At 37.9% G+C, this 24,366-nt stretch overlaps 2 protein-coding genes across 4 annotated transcripts in view; one reads left to right on the top strand and one right to left on the bottom strand.

Annotated features, from left to right (window-relative positions):
* Positions 1-5,944, bottom strand: part of TPR (translocated promoter region, nuclear basket protein) — a 49,032-nt gene extending 43,088 nt beyond the window's left edge. For all 3 annotated transcript variants that reach the window (XM_076339554.1, XM_076339556.1, XM_076339555.1), the window contains exons 1-6: positions 5,746-5,944; positions 3,950-4,054; positions 3,411-3,484; positions 1,931-2,027; positions 1,466-1,569; positions 629-793 (exon numbers count right to left, since the gene is read on the bottom strand). In XM_076339554.1, the coding sequence (XP_076195669.1) occupies positions 629-793; positions 1,466-1,569; positions 1,931-2,027; positions 3,411-3,484; positions 3,950-4,054; positions 5,746-5,896 (696 nt within the window). In that variant the 5' untranslated portion in view covers positions 5,897-5,944. The remainder of the gene's footprint in view (positions 1-628; positions 794-1,465; positions 1,570-1,930; positions 2,028-3,410; positions 3,485-3,949; positions 4,055-5,745) is intronic.
* A 441-nt stretch (positions 5,945-6,385) lies between these two features.
* Positions 6,386-23,928, top strand: ODR4 (odr-4 GPCR localization factor homolog). The gene is made up of 14 exons (XM_076339552.1): positions 6,386-6,455; positions 7,352-7,481; positions 7,914-8,045; positions 8,435-8,530; positions 9,671-9,777; positions 10,508-10,544; positions 10,670-10,810; positions 11,197-11,292; positions 11,814-11,879; positions 13,210-13,338; positions 14,024-14,114; positions 15,734-15,919; positions 21,092-21,184; positions 22,402-23,928. Exons 2-14 carry the CDS (start codon positions 7,383-7,385, stop codon positions 22,467-22,469), a joined length of 1,341 nt encoding a protein of 446 aa, XP_076195667.1. The 5' UTR covers positions 6,386-6,455; positions 7,352-7,382; the 3' UTR covers positions 22,470-23,928.
* The last annotated feature ends 438 nt before the right edge of the window (positions 23,929-24,366 follow it).

Genomic DNA, 24,366 nt, shown 5'->3' with positions numbered 1-24,366 from the left:
GAAAGAGCATAAATGGTTACATTTTCTAACAGTCTTCGCTCCCACGCATTCAGCTAAATGAAAAAGTGAGAGTCCCCATATTGCTCTAATTATGCATAACCAAATAAACCCAAAAGCCTCAGTAGAGCTAACTGCCACAGAAAACCTGACCAATTGTCACAATTGTTAAAGAAACTGCTCAGATAACCCAACAGAAGCTCACTGAAGCTGAGTATTTTCAAAATACGGCCATTGATTCTGCCATGTATTTTGTTGCAGGAAAACAAAAATATCATCACCCCACTCCACAAAGAATGTTAAGTCAGATCCTTCTGCCCCTTCCCCTTATTAAGAACTGTATTCCCGTACATTTTAATAGCATTATACCACTATATAGCTTTGTTATCAGAGACTCCAAAATTTCCAGCTTATAATTAAAATCTTTGACTTTTCTATTCTAGATAACGGTAACTATACGTATTCCTTAAAAGTCACAAGTTAAAAGAAAGAACACCTCCTTATTAATTGCAAAACATACTTCTTTTTTTCCACTCGAATACAGTTATTAAAGTACTTGATTTTGTTTAATACAGTTAATTAGAAGGTATAATTTTTAAGAAATGGCAAAAACACTCAGTAATTACACTACCTCCTCCTTCTTGTTCTCCAGATTACACTTAAGCTCCAAGATTTCATTGCCTTTCTCTCTGGCAGTATGTAGAAGTTCATCTGTTTTGGCTTTCAACTCAGCGTTCAGCCACGTGTTTTGATTCTGTAGTAGTTCTTTTTCTTGCTCCAACCTTTTCTCACGGTACTAAAAAGAAAATTGCATAGTGTAATTGTACTGGTTCCACAGAAAATAAAGAAGCTAATCAAAGTACTATGATCAGAGTAGGAGTAGCAAAAATGTACTGTAATTTGGTAAATAGCACCAAATGATAGCCAGTGTTCCTTATTACATTGGTAATACTAACTTACCAGTCTCAAACTACAAGAACTTCTTGAAACTTGTTTCCTCAAAGCTTACGTTAGCTGGGAACATTAAATAGAGTAATATCTAGTTAAAGGAAATAAATTAAGGTATCAAAGTTTTCCTCCTCTTTTCTCCTTTCCTCCTCTATTTCAGGTCTTTATGGAGTTTATTCTGCCCACAGAGAAGTGGTGGAGGTTCACAAATAATTATTTTTCTCCTTTCTACCTGCCTTCATGGACCTGGAGTCCTTTTTCCTAGTGGGTAGGAGCAGCCACAATTGCCACCAATGAGGCTTGGACATGCTTGCCCAACTTGATGCCCCCTTGCCTTCCATAAATATGTCTCACTTCCAGTCACAGCCAGCGATTTTATAATAAAATAATTTGTTATAAATAACAGGAGTACACTCGACCTACTTTCAAAGTCAATAATGACAAAATGATGATTACATCACGTGTAAACAACTACTTACTAGAACATTAACACGTAGTATGCATATAAAGTACTACTCACCTTCATGGAAACATCTGATGTTTGAAGTTCATCCAACTTTAACTGAAGCTTCACCTTTTCTGTGTTTGCTTCTGTAAGCTTTTCATTTAAGCGTTTAACATCCTCTGGAGGAGGGAAATCAGTGTTAAAAAAAGCTAACTGTATAAGTTTTAATTACTCAGCTTAACTAAATTGTAAAGAACGAGAACAGGCAAGATATAATGTATGTAATTGTATTTTGTGCAATAAGGTATTGTATAATGTATGTTTTTATATCTGCAAAACCAACCATCAAACTGCTGTTTTTCTGCAATTAGCATGTAATTTCCTGCCTTGTTTCCTTTTCTCTAAATACTGTTTCCTGCTAATCAATTATTTGCTGCTGCCTATACAAACTGCATACTCCATACCAGTTCAATTGTTCAAGCATGTTTTTTGTTTAGCAAAAACATGTGAAGTATTTTTTTAATATGTTCTTGGCTATACCGTTTAAATGTTCAACTTCCTGAGATCGTCTTTCACTTGTTCGAACCAAATCTCTCTTTTCAGCTTCCAATTCTTCTTTTTCTCTACTTAAATGGCTCTGAAAAAAATTGCAAGAGAGCAATAAAGAAATGTGATCAGCTTTCTATAACAGTTTATAGTCACTATTTACACTTACCGTCACAAGAGAAGCATGCTAAACCATAGTAAGTTACCCCAGTCAACTGAAAACTGCGACAAGAAGCTTTTATAGCGGGCAGCTGAATCAGTCTAAATTATATAGCATGAAAGCATGGCTGCTTCCATTTTTTCTATCACATTGGGGTATAGAATTCAAACAAATGCAGGTTAACGTACCTCTTTCTTCTAGTGCCTAATAACCAACACATTTCAATTAATTTTTTTTTTCCCCCATAAATCACTCTGATACTAATGTCCAGCTGGCCCTTTGTGTTTAAATGTGAAATGCCACTATCACATAAGATTAGACAGCAAAGATGAGAGAAGTATCACACAGCTTTCAAGACCAGCATACTGAATAGGTAGTTTTCATGCCTTTGCTTTTCAATTGGCATAGAGAGGTCCAGACTGCCACAAGACTCCCTCTGGTTCTAGCTGTATTTGAATGAAGATTAGAATGAAAATTGTTGAACTTAGAGCAGATGAAACAAACTGAAGGCCTAACGGAAATCCAAAACAAACAACAGAACTGTTCAAAACTGCATCTAATTTTAATGTTCTTTGAAAGATAGCTTTGATAATCAAGACTTCACTGAAACAGTTTTATTTGGTTAAATAAAAGAGATAACAGAGTAACCAAGGAATGAACACATGCAAAAAATCAGTATCAAAATCAAATAAACGTCAATAGTCTTGGTTCATTTATAGGCTATAGTACTGCCTCTGCCTTCTAAGGTGTCAATACAAACCACTTCAATTAGGCCCAGGTAAGCCCCTCTGGGGAAACAATCAGATCCGTCTTCTCATTGTGGACAAATCAATCTAATAATAATGTTTTTGCTTCCTGCTCCAAAATTAGCGTTCTGCTGGATCAGTCAGCTAAAGTGACTCATCCTGCAACCCATGACTTGAGCATAATGCAAGAAAAACCGTGCTAGAGTGTGGGAAAGGATGGGGGGAAAAACAGAACTCTTCTTTATACCTTTGTCCGATTTTTGAGGTTCGGCTTAAAGTCACTTCACAACAGGTTTCAGCTAGAATGAAACAATCTATCCAAACTGAAATTAAAGCATCTGCTCCAACATATGTTCACCTGTAATTCAGTTTGCTAAAACACCAGCATTTACTTAAAAAACCCGCACAATTTTCCTGTACACACAGCCATACGGACATGTAAATATGTACATCAGTACATATTTGTACTGATACTGATACAGTCGAGTTTGGAAATTGATTGCATTCTTTGCTGCAATGAGACAGGTGAACCAAAGTCTTTCAACTTATCGTCAAGTTCTTCCAGTACCTGAATGGCTGCATTACGATCCTGAGCAGCTTCAAGTTCTTTATTTTTCTCATTCAGTGACTTCAACTGTTCATCTGTTGGATAAGAAGAAATAGTAGTGAGGGATATCCACTGTAACATAATGACAGAATTCACTCTCCAAATGTAATTAAGCCAAAATTTCCCTTAAAAACATTAAAAAAAAAAAAGGAGAAAGAGAAGAATTCAAGACTTCACTATGGACGGACTAGGTAGTATTGTGACAAACTAATGCAATCCTTAGAGCAGAGGCATTTATTGTGAAGATCAATACATAACCCACTGTACTACTATTGCTATAAAAATCAGAAAGCAAGCGGTTTTTTCCCATTAGAACAAAAATCCCATTTAAAAAAACCCGACTTGAACACAAAAGCAAAACATCTCTCTACTTGCAGAAATAACAAATGTAGTTGATGGATGGATTTTCAACTCCTATTTAAAACTTAAAGCATTTCAGCATAACATGGGACTAAAGAATGAATATCCTGTCCAATCTTAAGAATGTGCAAAAAACTTACGAAGTTTTTTAAGCTCCTCACGGAGAGTTTGACATTCTTGTGTCTCATTTACAAGTCTCTCCTGACTTTGAGCCAGACGCTTTTCTACTTCAAAGTATTGTTGTTCTGCAAAATAACAATGTTATCTCAATTTCACTTAATAAGCATTTCTTTTTCTTTCTCACCTTTATCAAGGATCCTTATTAATGGACATCTTTATGAAAGAACAGTATTTATAAAGAAAATATCTAAAACCAATAAGACTACAGTAGAATTTGAAGAAAAGAAGATTTTTGAAGGCAAAAACATGCATTTCCACATTGAATTAACATTGTTTAAAATATTTTGTTCGCATGGAAAGTGATAGGTTTCCAGAAATAATCCATAAAATAACAGCCTAATTAATTTAATAGTTCTTTAAAATTTTTGATGTAGCTAGAGAACATTGTGTCAGCACAATTATGCAGTGTGGTCTCATCAACTTAAAACTTCTTTTACCTGTAGCTTATTTCTATACACAGACAATAAAATCCACATAACCCTAGGTATCAAGAGATTTGATTTAGAAAATTTTTAATGAACACTTCTTAAATTGAACTGTTCTGCTCCATGGTGCATATCCCATAGCACTGAAAAAAATAATTAGATCTAAGTTTTGGTTATCTGACCCAGTAACTGTGTCATAGAGCTTAACTGTAAAATGCTTAGTAAAAGCAGAACTAATCTTACTCTCGGGTATAGTGGGCTTCTAAGAAAGTACTGAGGGACTTTTATTTATCTTATGCTTCCTATCATATCTTACAATTTCAAATAATGCTGCCCCTCCAGCCACACGAGAAAAACAGACCTGAAAGAGACTAACCTGCTAAAAGCTGTGGGTTGCCTTAATTTCCACTACACTTTCCTTTAGCAAGATTTTTATCATGAAAGAGACAGAAAGGTTGAAGTAAAGCTCACATCAGAAGTATGTCACCTACCCAATAAATTAACTCATACTCACAACCTTGCCCAGCACTTACACTCATCTACACTCTTTTCATTTCTACTCCAGTTCTCTACTGGAGATCACATTTTCTGTGATCAAGCAACCTCCAAATCAATATAAAAACGTTGATTCTATCAGGAGCATTTTATAGAAAGGTTATGGTCTTCAACGTGGAATTCAACAGAAAAAGGCTAAGGCTGTTTGCAAGTTGGGTAAACAAATCATTACTTCTCTTCCACAACAAGGATCAAAACAGACTGAAGCATATCAATGCTCGTTAAAAATCTGATGAAAAGCTGTTCTTTAAGCCCATTTTGAATGCAATTTTAACCCTGAATAGTCCTTTGCAAAAGTAAAAATAAATCAGACTCCTCTTGCCAAGCAAAAGTGAGAGAAAAAACCCTATCAGGTCTCAACTGAAGGGCCCCTTCCCAGCCAACGGACACGCCCCCCGCCTCAGGGCCCCGTCCCAGGCAGAGGACGCACACACCCACCTCACAGGCCCCAGGTCACCCCCTGAAAGCGTTTCGAAGACGACAGCGACCCGTCAGGCCCAGCCCTACCTCCCTCACTCCTCTCATCAGAGGGGACCACGACATTACTACTCGCTAAAAGCGTGTCGGAGGAGGGGGCACCCGGCCCGACCCCAGCCCACCTGTTCGCAGCCGAGCTGCCGGCCCGCTGCCTCTGCCCGAGCACCGGGACGAACGGATAACCCTCAGCCCTTGGGCAGCGCAGCCCCCTCCGCAAGGAGCAGCCCGGGGCCTGCCCCGTTCCCGCTGCCCCCTCACCTCCATCCCCGTTCTCCCAGCTTCCCCCTCCCCGGACTCACCGCTGTCCACCTTAAAGCGCTCATGCCTGGCTCGGAGCCCGTCGATCTCGCTCTGCTGATCGGCCAGGAAGCGCTCCAGCTTCCCCTGCACCGGCTTGGGCAGCTTGGAGAGCTCGGCCCGCTCCAGAACCTGCTGCAGCACGGCCGCCATCTTGTAAGCAGCCCAGAGCGCCGCTGCGCTTTCCGGCCTAACCGCCACGGCCGCGACGCGCCCAACGGCGCAGGCGCCACAATGCCGCATGCGCAAGCGGGTGGTCCGGACCCCGCGGAATCATGGGAAGTGTAGTTTTCCAGGAAGGCAGCAGTGCGCCTACAAGCACTTCCGTTTCCGGTAGGGCAACTCTTTCCGCCACGTTGAGTGAGGCTATAGTTGCTGGCTGAGGTGTGATAGCTGCTGAAATCGAGACAGGAGTCCCGAAGGCTTCGTTTCGAAGCTCGCCGCGACCCGCTCGCCCTTCCAAGGCGTCCTGTGCGCCCGGGACGCGCAGGAGGAGGCGTTACCGCTTCCGCCACTCAAAGCATGGCGGCGCTGGCGCGGAGCTCTCCGTCTGCGCGCCCTTTTCCCGCGCTCGGGTCTGGGTTGGAGTCCGTCATCCCCTGTGCCGGGGCGCGAGCGGCGCCTGCCGGTGACGCGGGCATTGGCCACTTCAGTGCTCAGCTGAGGCGGCGGTGGCCGTGCTTGGGGACCCGGCGGTGGCCGCGCCCGTCAGGCTAGTGCGGGGGGCGCTGAGGGTGGCTCGCGTCCCGAGGCGGTGGGGAAGCTGTGCGGGACCGACCGCAGAGCTGTGGGCCGGGCTCAAGTGCGGGTACAGGCGGGTGCAGAGGTGATTTTGGCCTGGCCGTGTGGGCTGAGGTGAGGTGCGTGACAGCCTTCCTCCTCGCCCCGGTCCGGAGCTTCAGCTCCGCCATCTCTGTGCCGCTTTCTCCAGCAGACCCTTTGCGGGGATTCGGAATGCCCTTTGCTTCCTCACCATGTGCTCTTTGGCTTCAGCGTTTTCATAGTTAATTTTTGTGAAAGTCTTCAATGCATGAAGCCGTTTTCAGAATAGGTCTGCATGGAAGGGAGGAGTGTCTGGCAGTCCCCCTGTCCTGGATTCATAAGGCAACCCTTGGGAGCTGTAGACATGGCCTTTTGGATAGTCCACAGATGCTGTACTTTTAATGCCTTAGGAATTGGAATGGAAATTGTACATGGCATGTTTAAGTACAAGTGTGGAATTTAGCAAGTCCCACAAAGAGGAATGTAAATACAAAAATGCACACTTTATGTTCTGGCCTCCAATGAAACATGATGCAGCAAGAAACTCTTGCTTGGAGATGTGTTTTTCCTAGCATTTGCTTGCACGACTTGCCATGTCATTTCAGTGACAGGTATTTAAAATAGTTTTCTTTCAAATAAGGGTCACATACTTCTTCCTCCAGTAGAGAGAGTTATGTTTTTCATTTAAAAAAACCAAACTGGCAGATTGTAAAGCTACTTAACTAACCTTTGTTGACAGATAAAGTATTAATGTATTGAGGATCTTTGTATGAGCCTGTTCTTGTCGGTAACCGGTGTAGTATATATACTTTCTTTGACTATACTTTGACTATATTTGTTTTGTAGGTTGAAACTACAAAAGGTTAAACCTGCAGCAATGGGTAGAACTTACTTTGTTGAGGAAGCTGTTGGGCAGTATCTTTCAGACCTCAGCACAAAATTAAAGCCTTATGTCACTGGCCTGTTAATAGGGCAGGTAAGTGTGAAATATTTGAAGTCTCTTCCATTCATTCATGTTAATAGGGGAAAACCGCCTTGGCCTTAATTGTCTGGGATAAGTCCATTAACGTAACATTGAGCTTGTATAGTGCAGGAGGGTGGTAATATGACCAGAAGAGACTTCTGTAAAGGGTTCGCAGTGTCGACCAACTACTTAAGTATTTTAAAATCGTTTTGTGAAAGATATGACACACAGAAAATAAATTAAAATCTTGAAGATAAAACTTATCACTAAACAAGGTTTTAAGGGAAAGGCAAATTCATGAAGGAATTAATTTTGTAACAGATTACTATAGAGTTTAATGATACCTACTGTAAAGCAGACCTCACAGTTATTATATTACACAGTATATTTTCAGACTTGATATCAACCTTATGGTGTATTTGCTTATATTGATGTTTTTGAAAGTGTTCCCTGCAAAGAGACTATGTAATTTGGGCTGTTCGAACACCTCCAAAGGAAGAGCAGAAAGAAGACGGCATCAGTCCTTCAAAACTGGCATCCATTGATGAAGAATGGATAACTACACATGCCAGTCAGGTAGCACAGTATGAGTTAATGAAGGGGGTGGGAGGAACAGAAGGGAAATAAGACTTACAAAAACTATGTCATTGCTTGTGTAATCTCAAGCTTTTTTCTCAAAGTAAAAGAACCTTCCTAACCATGCTAGGCACAGATATTTTAAACCAAAATATCTGTATTGTTTTCAAAGTTTATGATGAAACAGAGACTTGATAGGACTGAAGTGAGAAAATTTGCAAGGTGCTGTGTTCCTACATTTCAGAGGAACCTATAAGTGCAAAACAGTCTTGCTTATTTCATTTCTGCTCTTGATGCATACTTGTCTCATTAGAAATTTTTGATATATCAAGTTAGGTGGTTGCTAGATCTCTGATTCCTATTAATACGTGTTCATTTCTATTTTTAAGGTTTCTAGAATGCTTCCTGGAGGCTTATTAGTTCTTGGTGTATTTATTATTGCAACTCCAGAATTGTCAAAAGATAGTCAAAATGCTTTGCGCAAGGTAAGTATGCTTCCTGGTAGAAAGACAGGAATAGCTTTAGGTGTGTAGCTGAATAATTTTCTATCATTTTTTTGAGTATATATGATTGTTTTGTTGTTTTATTTCTAAAAGCACAAGTGTTCTGCTTTGATGTATGGTTTTGAGACTGAAACCTCAGAAATCACTGTCCTGTGGGACTGTACTACAGCTTGTATTTGCTAACTTTCTGTTTTTTGTGATGTTTGCTACTGCAATGGCAAATCTTACTGTATTTACTGAAGGTGGACATTCTAGCTTAAGGAAAACGTCTTCAGGGTTTATATTGAGCTAAATCCTTGTGGCACAGTTGTTAGTAGTGGTAGCATGTTAGCTTTTTTTATCTGAATGAATTGATCAGATTAGAGATGTTTACAATAGTGAAAGTTCTATAGTTCTGATTCCTTTAAAAGGAATATCTTGTATAGAACTAGTGGTATTTGACTTAGGTGTGTGGGGTTATATTTAAAAACTACTTAGAACGTGCTACTGTCTGATAGACTTAAAATGCATTTTTATTACAGTATTGGGGCATCTACTGCCACATTCAGTTTCTGTTCTGTAGATGTAGGTTCATTTTACCGTTTTCATAAGGTAGGCATGATAAGCGATTTAAACATGACTAGGTTTTGAAGCCTAAGGTCCAAGGTTCAATTTTGGCAGTGCAATGCAACCGCATCTCAGTTGTGATTACTGAAACTAGTAGCCAACAAAAAAAGGTGAGTTATGTCCAGGTGATCAGTGATTCCTGAATTAAAATTTGTTTTTTTTTAATTAGTAGCTATTTTGCACAGCTGTTTTCTGGATCCTCAACTGATAGGCATAAAGCTGTAATATTTTTGTAGGGAGGCAAGCGTACAGGTTGAATATGTGAACGTTGCTTGGTTCAGTTTATAAGGAAGCTGAATTAAGATTTCACAAGCAACTTTTGCTTTGGAGTAGTTGCCCATGAATCTTTGTTGAATGTTCTTTTAACATGACATTTTGGTGACATGTAAGCTGCATTTCCTGTTTATACATAATTATGATATCAATCGGCCTTAGAACTTTAGTGCAAGACTATTTTCCAGAAATTATAATGCATTATTTTTGTGGAAAAATCCATTACACTTTTTTCATCTTTAGTTAATCTTCTCAGTGGAGAAGTCCTTGACTAAAAGAAGGCTCTGGAAACCTGCTGAGGAGGAGGTCTCAGACAGAGCAGCTCTTCAAATTTGTTCTGCTACAAAGAAGTATCCTTTATGAGCAAGCTTTATTGCTTGAGACTGCTACCCTCAACCTTGTTTCTGTAGTTATTTCTGAATAAATGATAATTTGGGAGGGGAAAGTTGTTTGAGATCAGATAGACATAGATCAGTAAGTTGAAATCATGAAGTTTTCTGATTAGCCATGAGTAAGACTATTGACCCTCTTATCCTTGCAAAATTTCCATCATTTCTTACTGTTAGGTTTGTGTGTGTGGTGGCATCAAATTATGCCTTCCCCAGTCAGTTTTGGTTTGCATAAATTGAGGAAAACGTCTAAAATACTGTATAGCTTCTTTAGCTTGCTGTTACCAATGATACTTACATGGAAGTGGGGACGTAGTGGGCACGTGGGATCTGTACTAGCGCTGCAGAGGAATGCTGGGTCTGTTGATAATGAGATAATACAAGGAGAGAAAGCACTTTTCCTTTAGAGAGGTGAGAGAGACGAGGGCAAATTGCAAATTGGTGCATTGGTGGTTCTCCCTGTGAATACCTATTGATCGTAATATATTTGTAAGAGATGGGACAGCATCGCTATGATAGTTGGAGTTTACAGTTAAATATTTTTCCACTTTTTTACACTAATGAAAGGTGAGAACTTTCTTCAGAGCATAAATTAGCTCAACAAAGAAGTTAAGTAAAGGACAAAGTAATTGCGAATTATTCTTACTCGGTTTTTTGCTGTCCGCTGGATCTTTTTCTTTAAATAGCAAAGAGTAATTTGCCGAACCTATGATGTACAAGATCCAAAGGTAAGCTCATCATCCTGTGTGTCATATACAGCTTTTAATGCATGACATGTAATGTTTCAAAAAAAAAAATCTCTGAATTATACAGTGTTTTGTATAGATGCTTTATTGCTTATTTCTGCTCTCAGAGTTCAGCTAAACCAGCAGATTGGAAATACCAGAGTGCTCTGTCTGCTTCCTGGTTAGCTTTGGACTGCACAGTAAATGTTAATATTCACATTCCGCTTCTTGCTACGTCACCGAACCATGACTTGGAGAAGAATACCAAGGTAACTAGCCAGCTGCACCAGTTTTGTAGTTGGTCTCTACACTACTTTTTTTGCTGAAAATTAAATGAGAGAGAAGGATTTGAGTAGTGTGAGTAGAGGAGTAGGACTAATCACCAGAGAATGTTTGGCAGTTACTCCTCTTTTAAATGTAACTTGAAGTTACTATGAAACATTCATAGTATAAAAAATGCAGATAGCTTTTCTTCTGCTGTGCTTTGAGTTGGCTTTGGAAAAACATATAGACAGATTTTTCAGAGACTTTAAAACTCTCTTGGAGTCACTGTTGAAACATGTATTTCTATAATTTTCAGCATGATACTGTCCACCTCCTTTAGTGAAATTCTCTTTCCTCTTACGAGATTTTTGTGGTTTCACTTTTTTTAAAGACTGGATTAAATAGATGGTCAAAACAGATAGAAGACAGTGTTTTTCTGATCAATGGACAAGTTAAAGATGATGAAACAGAACTACTGGAAGGGCAGGTGAGTGCCGAACCACAAGGAATTGAACTCTAATAGATGTGTAGATAGAACCTCCAGTGTGATAAAGCATTGACTGAGGTGTCTTCCGTACAACATTTGTTGATCTAATTGGCCTATTTCAAGTAACTAATAATGCAGGACTGCTTGTGTTCCCATCTTTATTGCTGCAAATTGCCTCTTCTTCCTCTGGCAATGCGACTGCAATAATTATATGTGAAGTCTGACTAAAAAATTTTCTGTATGCTGTCTCCTCATTAAAGAACATGAGTAAGGTGTGAATGTAGATGATGAGATTTCTAAGACCTACGTCTTAGTGTTTAACAAAGAGTGGAAACACATTGTTTGATGCATTCATCTCTTCTTTTAGTTTTGTGATTATATTCTCATGGCTGTTTTCTATGTGCCATTTTTCTCTCTTAAAAACTATAAACTACGGCACATTTTATGCCATAGTGAGGAGATTTTGATTCAGGGAGATTTTTTTTCCTGTTTCATGACACACAGAATTTTTTTTCCCTCAGAAAAAGTTAAGAGGAAATACTCAATCCAGCACTCAGTTTTCTGACGTCAAGGTTCTGACACAGCTGGTAAGTATTTTGTGGTTTGTAAAGTATAACCTCTCTGCTATCTTATAAAATAGAATAAAAAATAAAAGAACATTCTGAATTACTGTCTAGAAATCCACCTTACTTTGTCCTAAGACTTTTTATTCCCCCATGGATACTGACTGTGGACAGATCTGCGTATTTCATGTCCTTGGAAATTCTCATGCTGTGATAACCATGTTGTCTAAGAATTGCACGGTACAGCTTCAAGGAGAATTTGAAAAACTGGTTATAGAGATGAAGTCCCGCAAACTAATTCATTTGATAGTAGGATCCCTGTATGTACCTGTGTACATTTATTTCAAGGTGACTTTGCATCATTCTAAAGTTCAGAATCACCCCCATGCTTCAACTTGCCATGGCTAGCTATGGACATTTGTTTGAATGCTTTTGTCAGAAGCTTAGTCACTAGTTTTGGATTAAGGTACAGATTCTGTGAGCTGAATCATAATCTGGAGCTGTCGGGTCTGTGTCAGGAGTTTCCTCTCTACCAGAGGTTATGCTGACTTGAACCCTGAATTAGGTGCCCCAGTCTAGGTCCTAAGATCCAAATGTGTCCAGGCATTGTTTTGTAGGCTTCTTGCACAGCACAGGCCATCCTGTTTTGTCAGGTAGTTTGTGGTTTCTCTAAAGTTATGTTTAGCAATGGCATAAAATGCCATTTTAAAGACTTCATGAGTATCTCATTGTTCCAATGGTTAATTGCTCAGAGAAAGGAAAGCTTTTTATTTTGGCAGAAGTAGTTTATGCAGTTCATGTGGAAGTTACGCATCCCTGTGTTTCCAGGTGTTGTCTTAAGAGTGCTTTATGCAGCACACTCATTGTTTTGGTAATTAGGGTGAATATTTCTAGGCAACAGTTTGATATAGTTTTAAATGTGACCGCATTTATAATTTAGTACTGACTGATGGGATGACTCAGGATACCGTAGGTTATGCTTAGTATACAGTAAACATACAAACTTCATCGTTTAAAAAAATAATCTTAAAAGGTTTCTAGATTGCAGTACCAATATTAGCCACAAGCCACTTGCCTGAAAAGTTTTAGGAGTCTTATAGACACAAATATTTAAATCACAAGAAATGGAATGTCTGGAAAAGTAAATACATTTTACGTAATGGAAAAGGAGAGAGATTTTCAGTCTTAACTAACAAAACTAAAAAAAAACCACCTTAGAGATAGAAATTATGAGGGAAAGCAGGTTATATGTAAACATCTTAAGATACGCTGTTAATTTCCTAGTTCTGTTTTTGTTACTCATGCTGCAAGCGCCTTGGTAACAGGATAAAACTGAAACGTGTTTATTTTTAAGTCCCAGGGTTCAAGTCATAGATCAACAGCAACAGTCCAGGTCTGCAGTGCTTCCATAAATCTCAAAGGTGCTGTGAAATGCAGAGCCTACATACATAACAACAAGCCAAAAGTTAAAGAAGCTATTCAGGTAGTGAAAAGGTTGTTAGTTCATCAGAAATGTTTTTTCTGAAATAGATGAAATTTGTCATACTGACTTTTCTTTGCCAAAATGAGATGGTCTAAACTGGGGTCAAAATGTTCATCCCCTTGAACATATGGATTGTTTTAGAAACCATCTGTGTGTATGTGTGATGGATTCAGTTCCTTTTTCACTTTTAGCAGATTATGTCTTCTGTTGCTAAGGCTGGTCTCTGATGAATCTTTGCACAAATTGTCAAAGTGATTAGGCTGTGACAAATTTTCTTAAAATTAATAAAAAGTAACAGACTATTTTTGTATGTGTAGTGGGAAAATACAGATTTATTTGTTCAGTGACTATTTTTTTTTTCCTTACTGAGGCAATGTCTTGTGATTGTTTTTGTTTGTTTTTAATAGTAATGTCTGGAAGTTGTCCGTTCTTACTCCAACAATACTAAAATTTTCCTCAGCCTTTCATTTTTGTTTTGTTGTTTTCTTTTTTTAATTTTAATTCTTTTGACTTTAGCTCCTCTTTATTGGACTTTTTAAAATTCTCTTTAGAGTTTTTATTTTCTGGAAAAACTATTCTTTCAACATGGGTTAAACCTATGAAGGACTTCTTTTGTTGTTTCTTACTAGTCAAAAGCTTTGCAAATGGCTTTTATATTACTGATGTTTTTGCTTTGTCCTTGCAGGCTTTGAAAAGAGACATAATAAACACATTGAGTGATCGTTGTGAAATACTATTTGAAGATCTCATTATAAATGAAGGACCTCACAGAAAAAGTAGGAATTCAGAGAATAAACAGCTTATATTTGCAGTGAATTTTGGTTCTCGTAGAAAATTGTGCTGGTGTACTGAAGTTCCGGTATGGTTAGAGCAGAACAAAAAGCAGATGGCACAGTTTCTATTTGGCAGCCTTGACTTTTTCTTGAATCGTGAGAATTTTTGTCAAGTTCAGATATGTTATTTGGCATCACAGCTCTCACACAAAGTTTGTGTTCAGTTCTCGTGACCACAAAATGCAATTTCAGCTTCTTTGTCGCTGATCGGAAACTTTGGATTTTTAAGAAATTCTATAGTTGAAACTTCTGTCACTGAAGTTCTAACTGTAACTTCCACATTTTTAATTTTCTTTTTTGTTTTTAAATCACTCTATGGTATTCCTATTAATATTGAAGTATGCTAAAACTTAGTAGGATTCAAAGAACCAGCTGGACATGGCCTTCCCTGTTCTTCTATCACCTATCTTACAAATGCTAGTGGACATGAGCTCTGAAGTTCAATAGTTCATCTCCATTAAATTAAATGTGGCATTGTCTGTGGTGATTATGATGTGAAGAAGTATCCTGACTTTTTTTTCCTAACTATACAATTATATCATCTGTGTTGTCTCTGCCCCCTGAACTTACTTCTCTTCATGAAATACCATTTTACAAGCTTTGTGTCATTTAAAGAAGTAGATCTTATTTCAACACCATGAATAATTGCATTAGCTTGAACTTAACAGAGCACCATGCAGAGGCCAGAACACGATGCAAATTGATCTAACGAAAATAAAACTTCCTGTCGTGATTATATTAAAAACTAAGGGGGTATACGCTGAGACCAGATCTCCTAGCTCATGCTGGGAGATTCTTTAAACTTCTTTGGGTCAGTGCAGTGGTATCAACTTATCCTCTTGTTGTGTTGGTTTTGGTTTTTTTTAAACCAAATATTATTAGTTAATTGAAATACCAATCTGAAGATCTTATATAAAGGGAAACCTTTTAAAAGATACTATCTTTGGGAGTGATTTTAGGGGAAAAAAAAAAAAAGAAACGGAAACAGGTTGATTGTGTAAGGAAAAACGATTCATGTTCAGGATTACCATTTACTTTAGGATAACGTGGTTTGTTTTGGTGTTAGCCAACTTTATCCAACCTGCGTGATTTAAACTTGATGTTTTAAATAGCATGCAGTTTTCAGTTTCCTCTTTAGGTGGCACCGATACTTTGTGGCTTTAAGTATGGCATAAAGCAGCCAAGTGTTTGGTATCCTTTGTGGTGTTGAAATCATATGCTGTTCTGTGTACGCTCTTATCTGCACTCTTTCCCAGAGTTCTTTTGCTAGTCATTCTAAACATGAAAAAAGGTCTGTTTAACATTTTATGGTCTGTTTTGGAGGTCTCTCGGGTATTTCTGGAGAGACTAATGTAAGAACATAAATCAGTATAATAGCAGCCAAAACTTTCATAAAACAGTAACAGTTAAACAAGCTGTGCCTGAAAATGGGATTTTTTACATGGAAACCTTGAGCAGTTCTTTTGCAGTAGCTTTATCTTACGGTCAGAGATTAATGAGGAATCTTATCATAACTTGCAAGGCTTTTATTTGGATAGCATTTTTCCCCCCTTTTCCTTTAGATTTTGAGAGGGAATATCATGTCTTACCTCAAAGACTGTTTGTCCCTGTTGCTGGATCCAGTGTGATGCTCAGTGATTATAAGTTTGGTGATGAGACCGCTGGAGAAATTCAGGAACGTTTTGTTGAGATGTTGGATCAGTCTGTGCAAGCTGAAGATATCCATATAGGAGAGGAAATTAACACAGGTAAATACAGTGTCTGAGAACCAGGATAGACTGCATCATGGATTATGAAAATGTTGACTAATGGCACAGGCCAGTTTTATCCAGATATGGATGTGCTTAAAGTTGACTTACTTCATACCAAGCTCTAAGGGTTTATATCAATCTAATTACAGTTTAAATGTATTTGTGAAAAGTCGTAAGGGTTCTTTGCAGTTTTTGTATTTGACTTGTAACAGACCTCTCTCTCTTCTCTCAAATATTTTGTTCTTTCACTGTATTATCTGTGCAAGCATGGTTGCAGCTCATGAATTATGGTTCAGCTGAACAAGGTTTGCATACATTACTCTGCACATGAATTAAGGATGATCCTGTATTAGCAAATAAACTGCAAGAAAAACCTGTAAAGCTTTATATTCTGGTTACTTTTTCAGTAGGTCAACTTTGCTGGTTTAAGAGCTGAATAGTTCTGCTACTGCTTAGAATAAGTTAGAATAAGAAGTTGAGAGCTTTAGTCAAATCTACTGTTTTTTCGCTAAATATTAAAAAATACATATATAGTCTAATATGTCTTTCAGGAAGTTCTCATGCTAGAACCTGACTCTTTCAAAAATACAAAGTACCTTTCTTTCTTCTGAGTGTTTTAAATTATGTATCAAATGCAGTGCCCAAAACTGAAGTTTTGTGTTTTACCCGAAATGGAAAGAAAATTGAGAGAGCTTTTCATTTCCTACCGAATGTCTTATAAGTTTATGATCTGATTATGAGACTGTTATATTCCTTTTAATACAGATATTCTGCTATAATCTAGTTACTGACTTTCTTTTTCTGAATATTTCTGGTTTATATAATTTCCTGTTGTTTGATTGTTTGTTTGTCCCCGCCCCATATGGCTTTGATTTCAACGTAGGAGCCAAATTTGTAGTTGAAATGCATTCAATAATACTTCCTGTGATCTTATGGAAGAGATTTCTTTTCTTCCCTTTTTTCCCCCACCAATGTGAATATGAGCTACAGGTTACAGTTTTATAATTTATTTAAAAAAAAAAAAATAACACTAATTCTTGGATAAGAACTTTGGACACTTTTTGATGTTGGTATTTAGGGACAAAAAATGGAAAACGTAGGCATGAGCTTGCTGTGTAGGGTGAACTGTGACTACTGATATTCTGCTTGACCTACTTGTTTACTCGGAGGGTTTTTTGAGTTTCTTAATTTCAGAGCTAACCGTAAATTCTTACGTCTTTCTAAATTAATCAGTTTTCCCAGGTTTTAACTAAACCTGACTCATTATCTTGAGAAGTAAAAGATGTACACAGCTCAAGAACCTCAACAAAGCCAGTAAAAAAAAATCTCTCTTGCATTATAAGAGTAACTTTCATAGTCTTAAAGCTAATTATTACTGAGCTTTAAGGAATTAGTATAACTTAGGGAAGCAAATTGTTGTAGCAGTGGAGATAGGCGTGGGAGGGAGAGAGAGAAGATTATTCAGTTTAGCTTTATTGCTTATGTAAGGATGTATGATCTGGAGGTAGGAAGAAAGCACGATTAGACTAACAGCAATGTATCACAAAGATTTGATGCCATTAATACGGATTTGATGCCATTAATACGTGTAAAATGATGTCCAGGTAGCTCACAAAATGAGTTTGTGTGTTCTTCTAGCTTGCTGGTTATAGAGTTAGGTGTGTGGGATTTATTTCCTTTTTAAAAAAAAAAAAAAAGTAAAGTAAGTGCATAGCAGAGGAGAGGGGAAAACATACAAAGAGGATTTCGGGAAAAACCTGAGACTGGCCTTGTCCCAGTGAACACCATAAAGTTTGTCCGTAGAATGGGTTCTGTTAATAGCGATGATAGTAACGATGCTATATCAGCACAAGGCTGTTTGATTCTGATAATTATTGTTATGGCATTATTAACTTGTGGTTTATTAAAATCACAAGTTATTTATACATTTTTATTAATGCCAGGAAGGCCATTTTAGAACTTAGACCTGTTAACTGTGTAAGAAAAGTTTTCTGCGTTGTAAGAAAAAGCATTAATTTTGCAATTTGATTTTTATTGGTACTTTGGTATGAAGTGTCTAAGTATTACTGTAAACATGTTTTTGTGACATAATGAGAATTTGAGGCTTCCCCTGTGTAAAGGCTTTTTTCAATGCATCATTCCAATTTGGATAGCATTTGTTGTTTCTCAAAGCTTAGCACTACCTTTATTAATAATAGTCAATATTCAGTAACGGTATAAAAATTAGTTTGTAGTGAATTTTAACATTAGCCTTTCTGTTTGTATCAAAATTCCTGTGGTCTTAGGCACCGACCTTGAATTAACTGGAAATGCTATCCATAGTGAAGTTCTGGGGAAAGTTTGCTGATAAAAAGAATTGTTTAAAATTCAGGAACGTGAGCAGGCTTTTCAAATAATTTCTTTTTTTGTTGCTCTTTAAAATATGCTCTTGAGAAGAAGAGGATCTAATCAGTATAGCCAAAAGATTTATTTTTAAGCAGCTTCTAGTCAAAACATATGAAATAAAGGTATTTTGAGAAGGTCGGTTGTACGTGCTTACTTAGTACGGCCCCTGCTGCTGTATCCTCCAGTTTTATTCTCTTGATTCCTTGTACAACTCTCCAGTGAGGTCACTACTGGGTCATGCTTTAAAATTGTTACATGGAAAATAGAAAGTAAAAACTGACCTATTTATAATTGAAAGATATAAATAGCTCTAATACTGTAGTTTCAAGGTATTTAGTGCTTTAATACAAGCAATTGAAAGCTCTGCATTTATGATTGGCTTTACTAAATCCCTGTTCCTCCTTGGTGCAGGGGGTGGTGGTGCTGTGTTAAATACCCTGAGTGGATAAACATAAATAAGACTTTAGTAGTGGTAATCACTTCCCCATCTTTGTTAGCAAATTGAAGAATTAATGAGGAATTAAGGATTCATATATTTGGTACTAGAAAGCATCTGCTTTTGAAAACTCTGTGTGATTTATACTACAGCTGCTTCAAATGCAAGTCTGGCATAAATGCCTTCAGTAAGCAAATAGCTCAAGAGTGCTTCTTTCTTTTTTTCTTTTTTCCTTTCTTTGCCCCGCCTCCCCCCAAGCAAGGAGCATCGCTGCCTTGATGTGCAGCTTCAAAAGTTACCTTCAGAAAAGTGCAACAGTTCTTATGAAGGTGCAAAGAAACATAAAGTTAGAGGGCACAAACTATCCTACTTGCTCATCAAAACTAAAGCAGAAAGAAACCTGCTGGATCTAGACTTCAAAGGTGACCCAAGAAATGTGGTCAACTTCTCTAAAAGTTACATGTTTTTTTAGGGAATTGAAAACTCTATTAAGTAGTTTGGAGAGAATGTGTTGCTCTTACTGTGCTAGTTAAGGTACTTATTTAAAAAGCTATCTTGCAACAATTAATAATTCATTTAAACTAGTTGAAGATTTCTGCTCATATTTTAGGCAGATGAGGGTGTGTTTTCCTTTGCACAGAAAAAATAATGATGAAACTACGGCCTCATTGTGGACCAGTGGGCTTCAGAGATATGTGATAATTCCTCCTCAAAAAAGCACCCGTTGGACTGAAATGTTGTGTCCTTATTTTTATTTTACATGTATGTGCAGCTTGCAGAGAGATCTTAAAGCAACGTTTGTGCTTGATGTATGCATATGTATGTGTGTGTCTATATATCTTGCATTCCTGTTAAGTTTCATATTGGACAGTTATTAATTGCTCTGCTGTAGTACATCCTATGCAAAATCAGTGGGTTCAGGGATAAAAATGGCTAGAGAGGTCCTAAATGTCTAGTTTGAGTGCTTTTGTGTAACAACAGATCTTGTGCAAGTTTGACTTAAGATTTTGAAGACAATCGTGCACATGACTCATCTTAGATGACAGAAACCACCTTTCTGATTACACATCTAGATTATACATTTCCCCCATAGCTAATGGTATGATAGAGAAAGTACTTTTCCATGAATCATTTTCATATGAATCATACAAGGGATGTGCCTTATTACTCAACTATATAATTCGTAGTTTATAGGTGATTGACAACCCCACGCTGGAAATGGGAGATCTGTTTTTATTTAGATCAGTATTTCATGGACTGCTAAAACTGCTGTGGGTTTTTGTTCTTCATCTTCTGAACAAGAACAATCTGTTAGTCTTTTTTTCTTATCTCAGCATGCCCATTCTGTTCTTTCCAAAGACATCCAGGTCTCACTGCAATAGCACAAACACTTTCTCTTACTGTTTACTTGTCCAGAAGATGTCTGCAATAGTAGCTACTGAATTGTAGTCCGAACTTATGACAAGCGATGCCTTAGCAAACTATCCTGGGAACAGGAATGCAAACTGAAAACCTCTGGCCCACCACCATCAAGTAGCCTTATCACTGAACTGCGTAGTGCAAAGCATGCTCACCCTGTATGGGACAAATTAACAAGTTCAGCTACAGGACTCAAGATTAAGCCCCTTCTTTCTCTCATCCCCCTCTCTAACAAGCTGGATATAGCCAAGTGATTAGGGAAATCTTTGGAAAGGAAATAGATACGAGTTTGAATCCCACCAGTCTGGAAATAGTCAAGCTCTCTCACATCCTGGCTGAGCAGTCTAAGGATTTAGTAATTGTTCCAAAGAGGAATGTGTCCTCTATGCCTGCTCTGAAAGTGTATTTTTAGGGGATCTTCAAAAAGGAATTTCTGTGCTTCGAAAAAAAGCATTTATAGCTCTTGGGTAAGGAAACGGTGCTGGCCTCACTCTCTTAGTGGCAGTGGGTTTTGCATGTAGCCTGAACTCTAGACAAATGGCTTTGAAGGGAAAACTTTGGTCTTGGAAGGTGGTTAATGGTTCATTTTGGTGGTTTTCTCTTAGAGTAGTCAAGTTCTCCCCAGGTTATGTAAAGGGGGTTGGGTATGTTACTCTGGAAGCAGGGTGTGGAAAATGAGTTTTGGAAGAGGAACTCCTTGCCAAATGTATTTTTTTCCTCTTTATTTTTACTCTTCCAGCCATATAGAATAGTTTAGTACTATGCTGTTGCTACTGTACCATTTCTACTGCAATAAACTTTTTTTTCCTACCATAAATGTACTTTATAAAGTTTATATGAAGTTCTTGCCCTTTTGCATTAATTCAACTGTAAAACACAACTGTTAGCTTTTCACCTGGTATTTACTTCTGCACTTGATTTCCATGCAGTTAATATTTGTCCAGTTAGTGACAACATGGATGACACGCAACAGAAACAACTGACAAAAGGAACATTGCTGTTGAAACTTCAACAAAATATGGGTACGTTACTTCCCTGATTTTGCTATGGCAATCCAGAAACTATAATGGGCCCTTTCAGTACTGTTAGCTTCCACAGCATTATTAATAAACTGGTGAGACTAATAGAATACTTTCAAAATGAGTCCCCATTTCAGTGTTGTAGGTTCAGGGTGTTTCTGGGGAAGAAGGAACCACAGCTTGCTATTGGAACACCACCAGTGTTTGCATTTGTTCAGCCTATAAGTCAATACAAAAGGCTCGTGTAGCTTTATTTTTTTTTTTTTTTTTGGAGAGCCACCACTTCTATAATTCTGTACTTTAAAAAAAAATAACACAGTTGAATGGCTTTGTCAAGTAGGCATCCATAAATTGGCTAGTGACTCGCTAATCTTCTTCTGAAGCTGACAAATACATACAGGCTTGGGTGCTAATTGTCAGCCTCAATAATTCAGGGAATACCAGCCACAGAACTCTTCTTTCAAATACAACTTCCGCATGATACTCCTTCATCCAGCTCTTGTACATCTGTCTACACTTAGTACAGTCCTCTTTGCTGTGAGTTTTGACTGTCTTTTCGTATTAAAATACAGTTACACTTTAGTCAACAAAACAATAACTTTTGTTTTCTATTAATTCTTAGAAGTAGAACATGGTAACTGGAAGATTAAAGGGTAGTAGCAGTAAATATGTGTTTACTTTGGATGTAAAAATGTTTTCCCTTGAATCATCACTCAGATGTTTTGGTTTTTTTGTGTGTTGTCTTCTCAACTGCATCAGTAACAAGCATGTTAATAGGAAAATGGCGGTTGTGCTACAAAGAGACTTACAGAGTAGATATAGTGCCACGCAGAAAAGAAAAAACTTAATAGCTTTAGTTTCTTAAAGCGTAAAATTTTTGTTATTTTTCCTAGTCTGATTCCTAGAATTAAGCAGTAGTGCAGAGTCAGTGCATTATTTTATGGGCCAGGACATGGCTAAGGTACTACAGAATTATGCAGTCAGCTGGATTTCTGGAAGGATCCTGCTCTGATTAGAAATGTCATGTGGAGCTTTTATAATTTAATTATCTGACATCGTAGCTTTAGATTTAGGTTTAGCAGTGGTAGATAGTTTTTGGGGTGGCTCTTGCTGTTTCTCCTCCTGTTTGTCATTCATCTTGACCCTGCCCTCCACACCCTAGCTGCTGATGACGGTGCTGCCCTTGCCACTCACTGAATGCATTTCCTTTGTTATTTTAGGTGTGGTAATAGCAGCTGCTGTTGCATTCTTTGCATCGATCTTCTCTTTCAATTACTTCAGTGATTAAACTCAAGCAACTGGAGCTTCATGGAAGTTTTGGCCAGTTACAAGATGGAAACATCTGGGTTTAATATATTAGTAATTAAAAATTGTTGTCTAAATATCACCAGTTAGATGTGCAATATAAATTGTAATGATAGGTTCAGCTACCTTGTTCCAGCATGCACTTACTATATCCAGTAGAATCATGCAGTTACAATATCAAGTAGAAGGTGAATCAAGTTTACAAGAAACTAACCCTGTCACTCTGTTTAAATGAATGATAGTAGTATTTTTTAGAAGGATCCTTTAAACAAATGTAGAACCTTCATTTTCTTCCTACTTGCTGTTTTAATGCAAAATGTTACTACTGGTGTTTTTCAGGCTATTGGTAAGACTAGCATAGTTATCTGGTATGGCTATTCTTGCTTTAAGGTTCCTTTGCTAAGAGAAATCTCATTTCGTTAGTTAGTTGGGGAAAAATTAGATTTAATGAAGCCAGTATTTCACCATATGCATTGTTTTAGGTAATATTGGTTAACTATCATAACAGGTATACAAATAGTTTCTAGTAGTTTCAAGACTAGACCAATTCAGCATGTAAATACCTTAGTTCAAGACCTGGAGAACTCAGAAATCAATAAAATGCATAGAAATTTTGAGATGTGTATATGCCACCTTTTACTCAGTGACTCTTGAGGATTTCTCTGTCCAGCTCCGATTCAGTCATCATTCTCTTGGAATATCAACTATTTCAACAACAGCTACATGTAGGTAGCCTTTGTGGTTTATCTTGTAGATACATGCAAGTTGTCAAAATTGTTTGCTAATCAGGAGTTTTAGACTGTAAACAGATAGCTTTCCATTATGAGATGGGCAGGGGCATTATTAGCAGGACCTGTTGTGACAGGACAAGGGGGAATGGCTTTAAACTAAAGGGGGGTAGATTTAGACTAGATATAAGGAAGAAAGTTTTTACGCTGCGGGTGGTGAAACACTGGCACAGGTTGCCCAGAGAGGTGGTGGATGCCCCATCCCTGGAAGTGTTCAAGGTCAGATTGGAGGGGGCTCTGAGCAACGTGATCTAGTTGAAGATGTCCCTGCCCACGACGGGGGGGTTGGACTAGGTGACCTTTAAAGGTCCCTTCCAACCCAAACTATTCTATGATTCTATGAGAGATTCTCCTGGATATGTTAGGCAATAACATCACTGTTTACTTGCCATGAGGAAAGCGGAAGGAGGGAGGAATTCTAGTAAGGTTAATAAAGATAATTCATATATGAAATGTGACGTTTACTTGGATCTGAACTACAATAGAAAAGAATTCCAGATTTGGGGGCATTTTAATACCACTCCAAATTTCTTTTTTGCATAAAGGCACTGGAACACTATGAAAAAATATAAACGTTTCGGTTCTAAAGCATAATCAGGGATGTACTGGGATACTTCTAATAAAAGGCAACTATGAGAAAGATGTCTTAAATACTATTGCCTCATCTGTGTATTCTGTTTTTACATGTTTGGCAAAAGATCTGCTTTTAGTATTGTAACTATATTTTGGAACACAGTGTTGATCTTTTGTGCTCAGTGTTGCTGAAGTAGGGCCTCTTAGAGGAAAAGTGAATGTTGTAATGGAGGCACTGTTTTCAGCTGCTGCATGTTTTATTGATGCATTATTCTGTGCAAATGGGTGGAATCAATAGGCAACATGGCATTATGCAGAAGCAGTTGATTCCAGGGGAGGTTGAGTGCTATCCAGAAAATGAGATGAATTTTGTAACGTGCTTTAAAACCTGGTTGGTTTAAAAATTGCTCTGCTAAAGTCTCTATTAGAAGAAGGAGCAGCGGAGTAATGAGAAGAAAGAAGTTTGTCTTTTGTCTCTTTTTTGCCTCTCATTTTTTTCTTTTTTTTTTTTTTTTTTGG

Source organism: Aptenodytes patagonicus, chromosome 5 (genome assembly GCF_965638725.1).
Source record: "Aptenodytes patagonicus chromosome 5, bAptPat1.pri.cur, whole genome shotgun sequence".
Taxonomy (NCBI): Eukaryota; Metazoa; Chordata; class Aves; order Sphenisciformes; family Spheniscidae; genus Aptenodytes; species Aptenodytes patagonicus.
The sequence above is the reverse complement of the archived record's forward strand: the minus strand, read 5'-3'. Positions and strand labels throughout refer to the sequence as shown.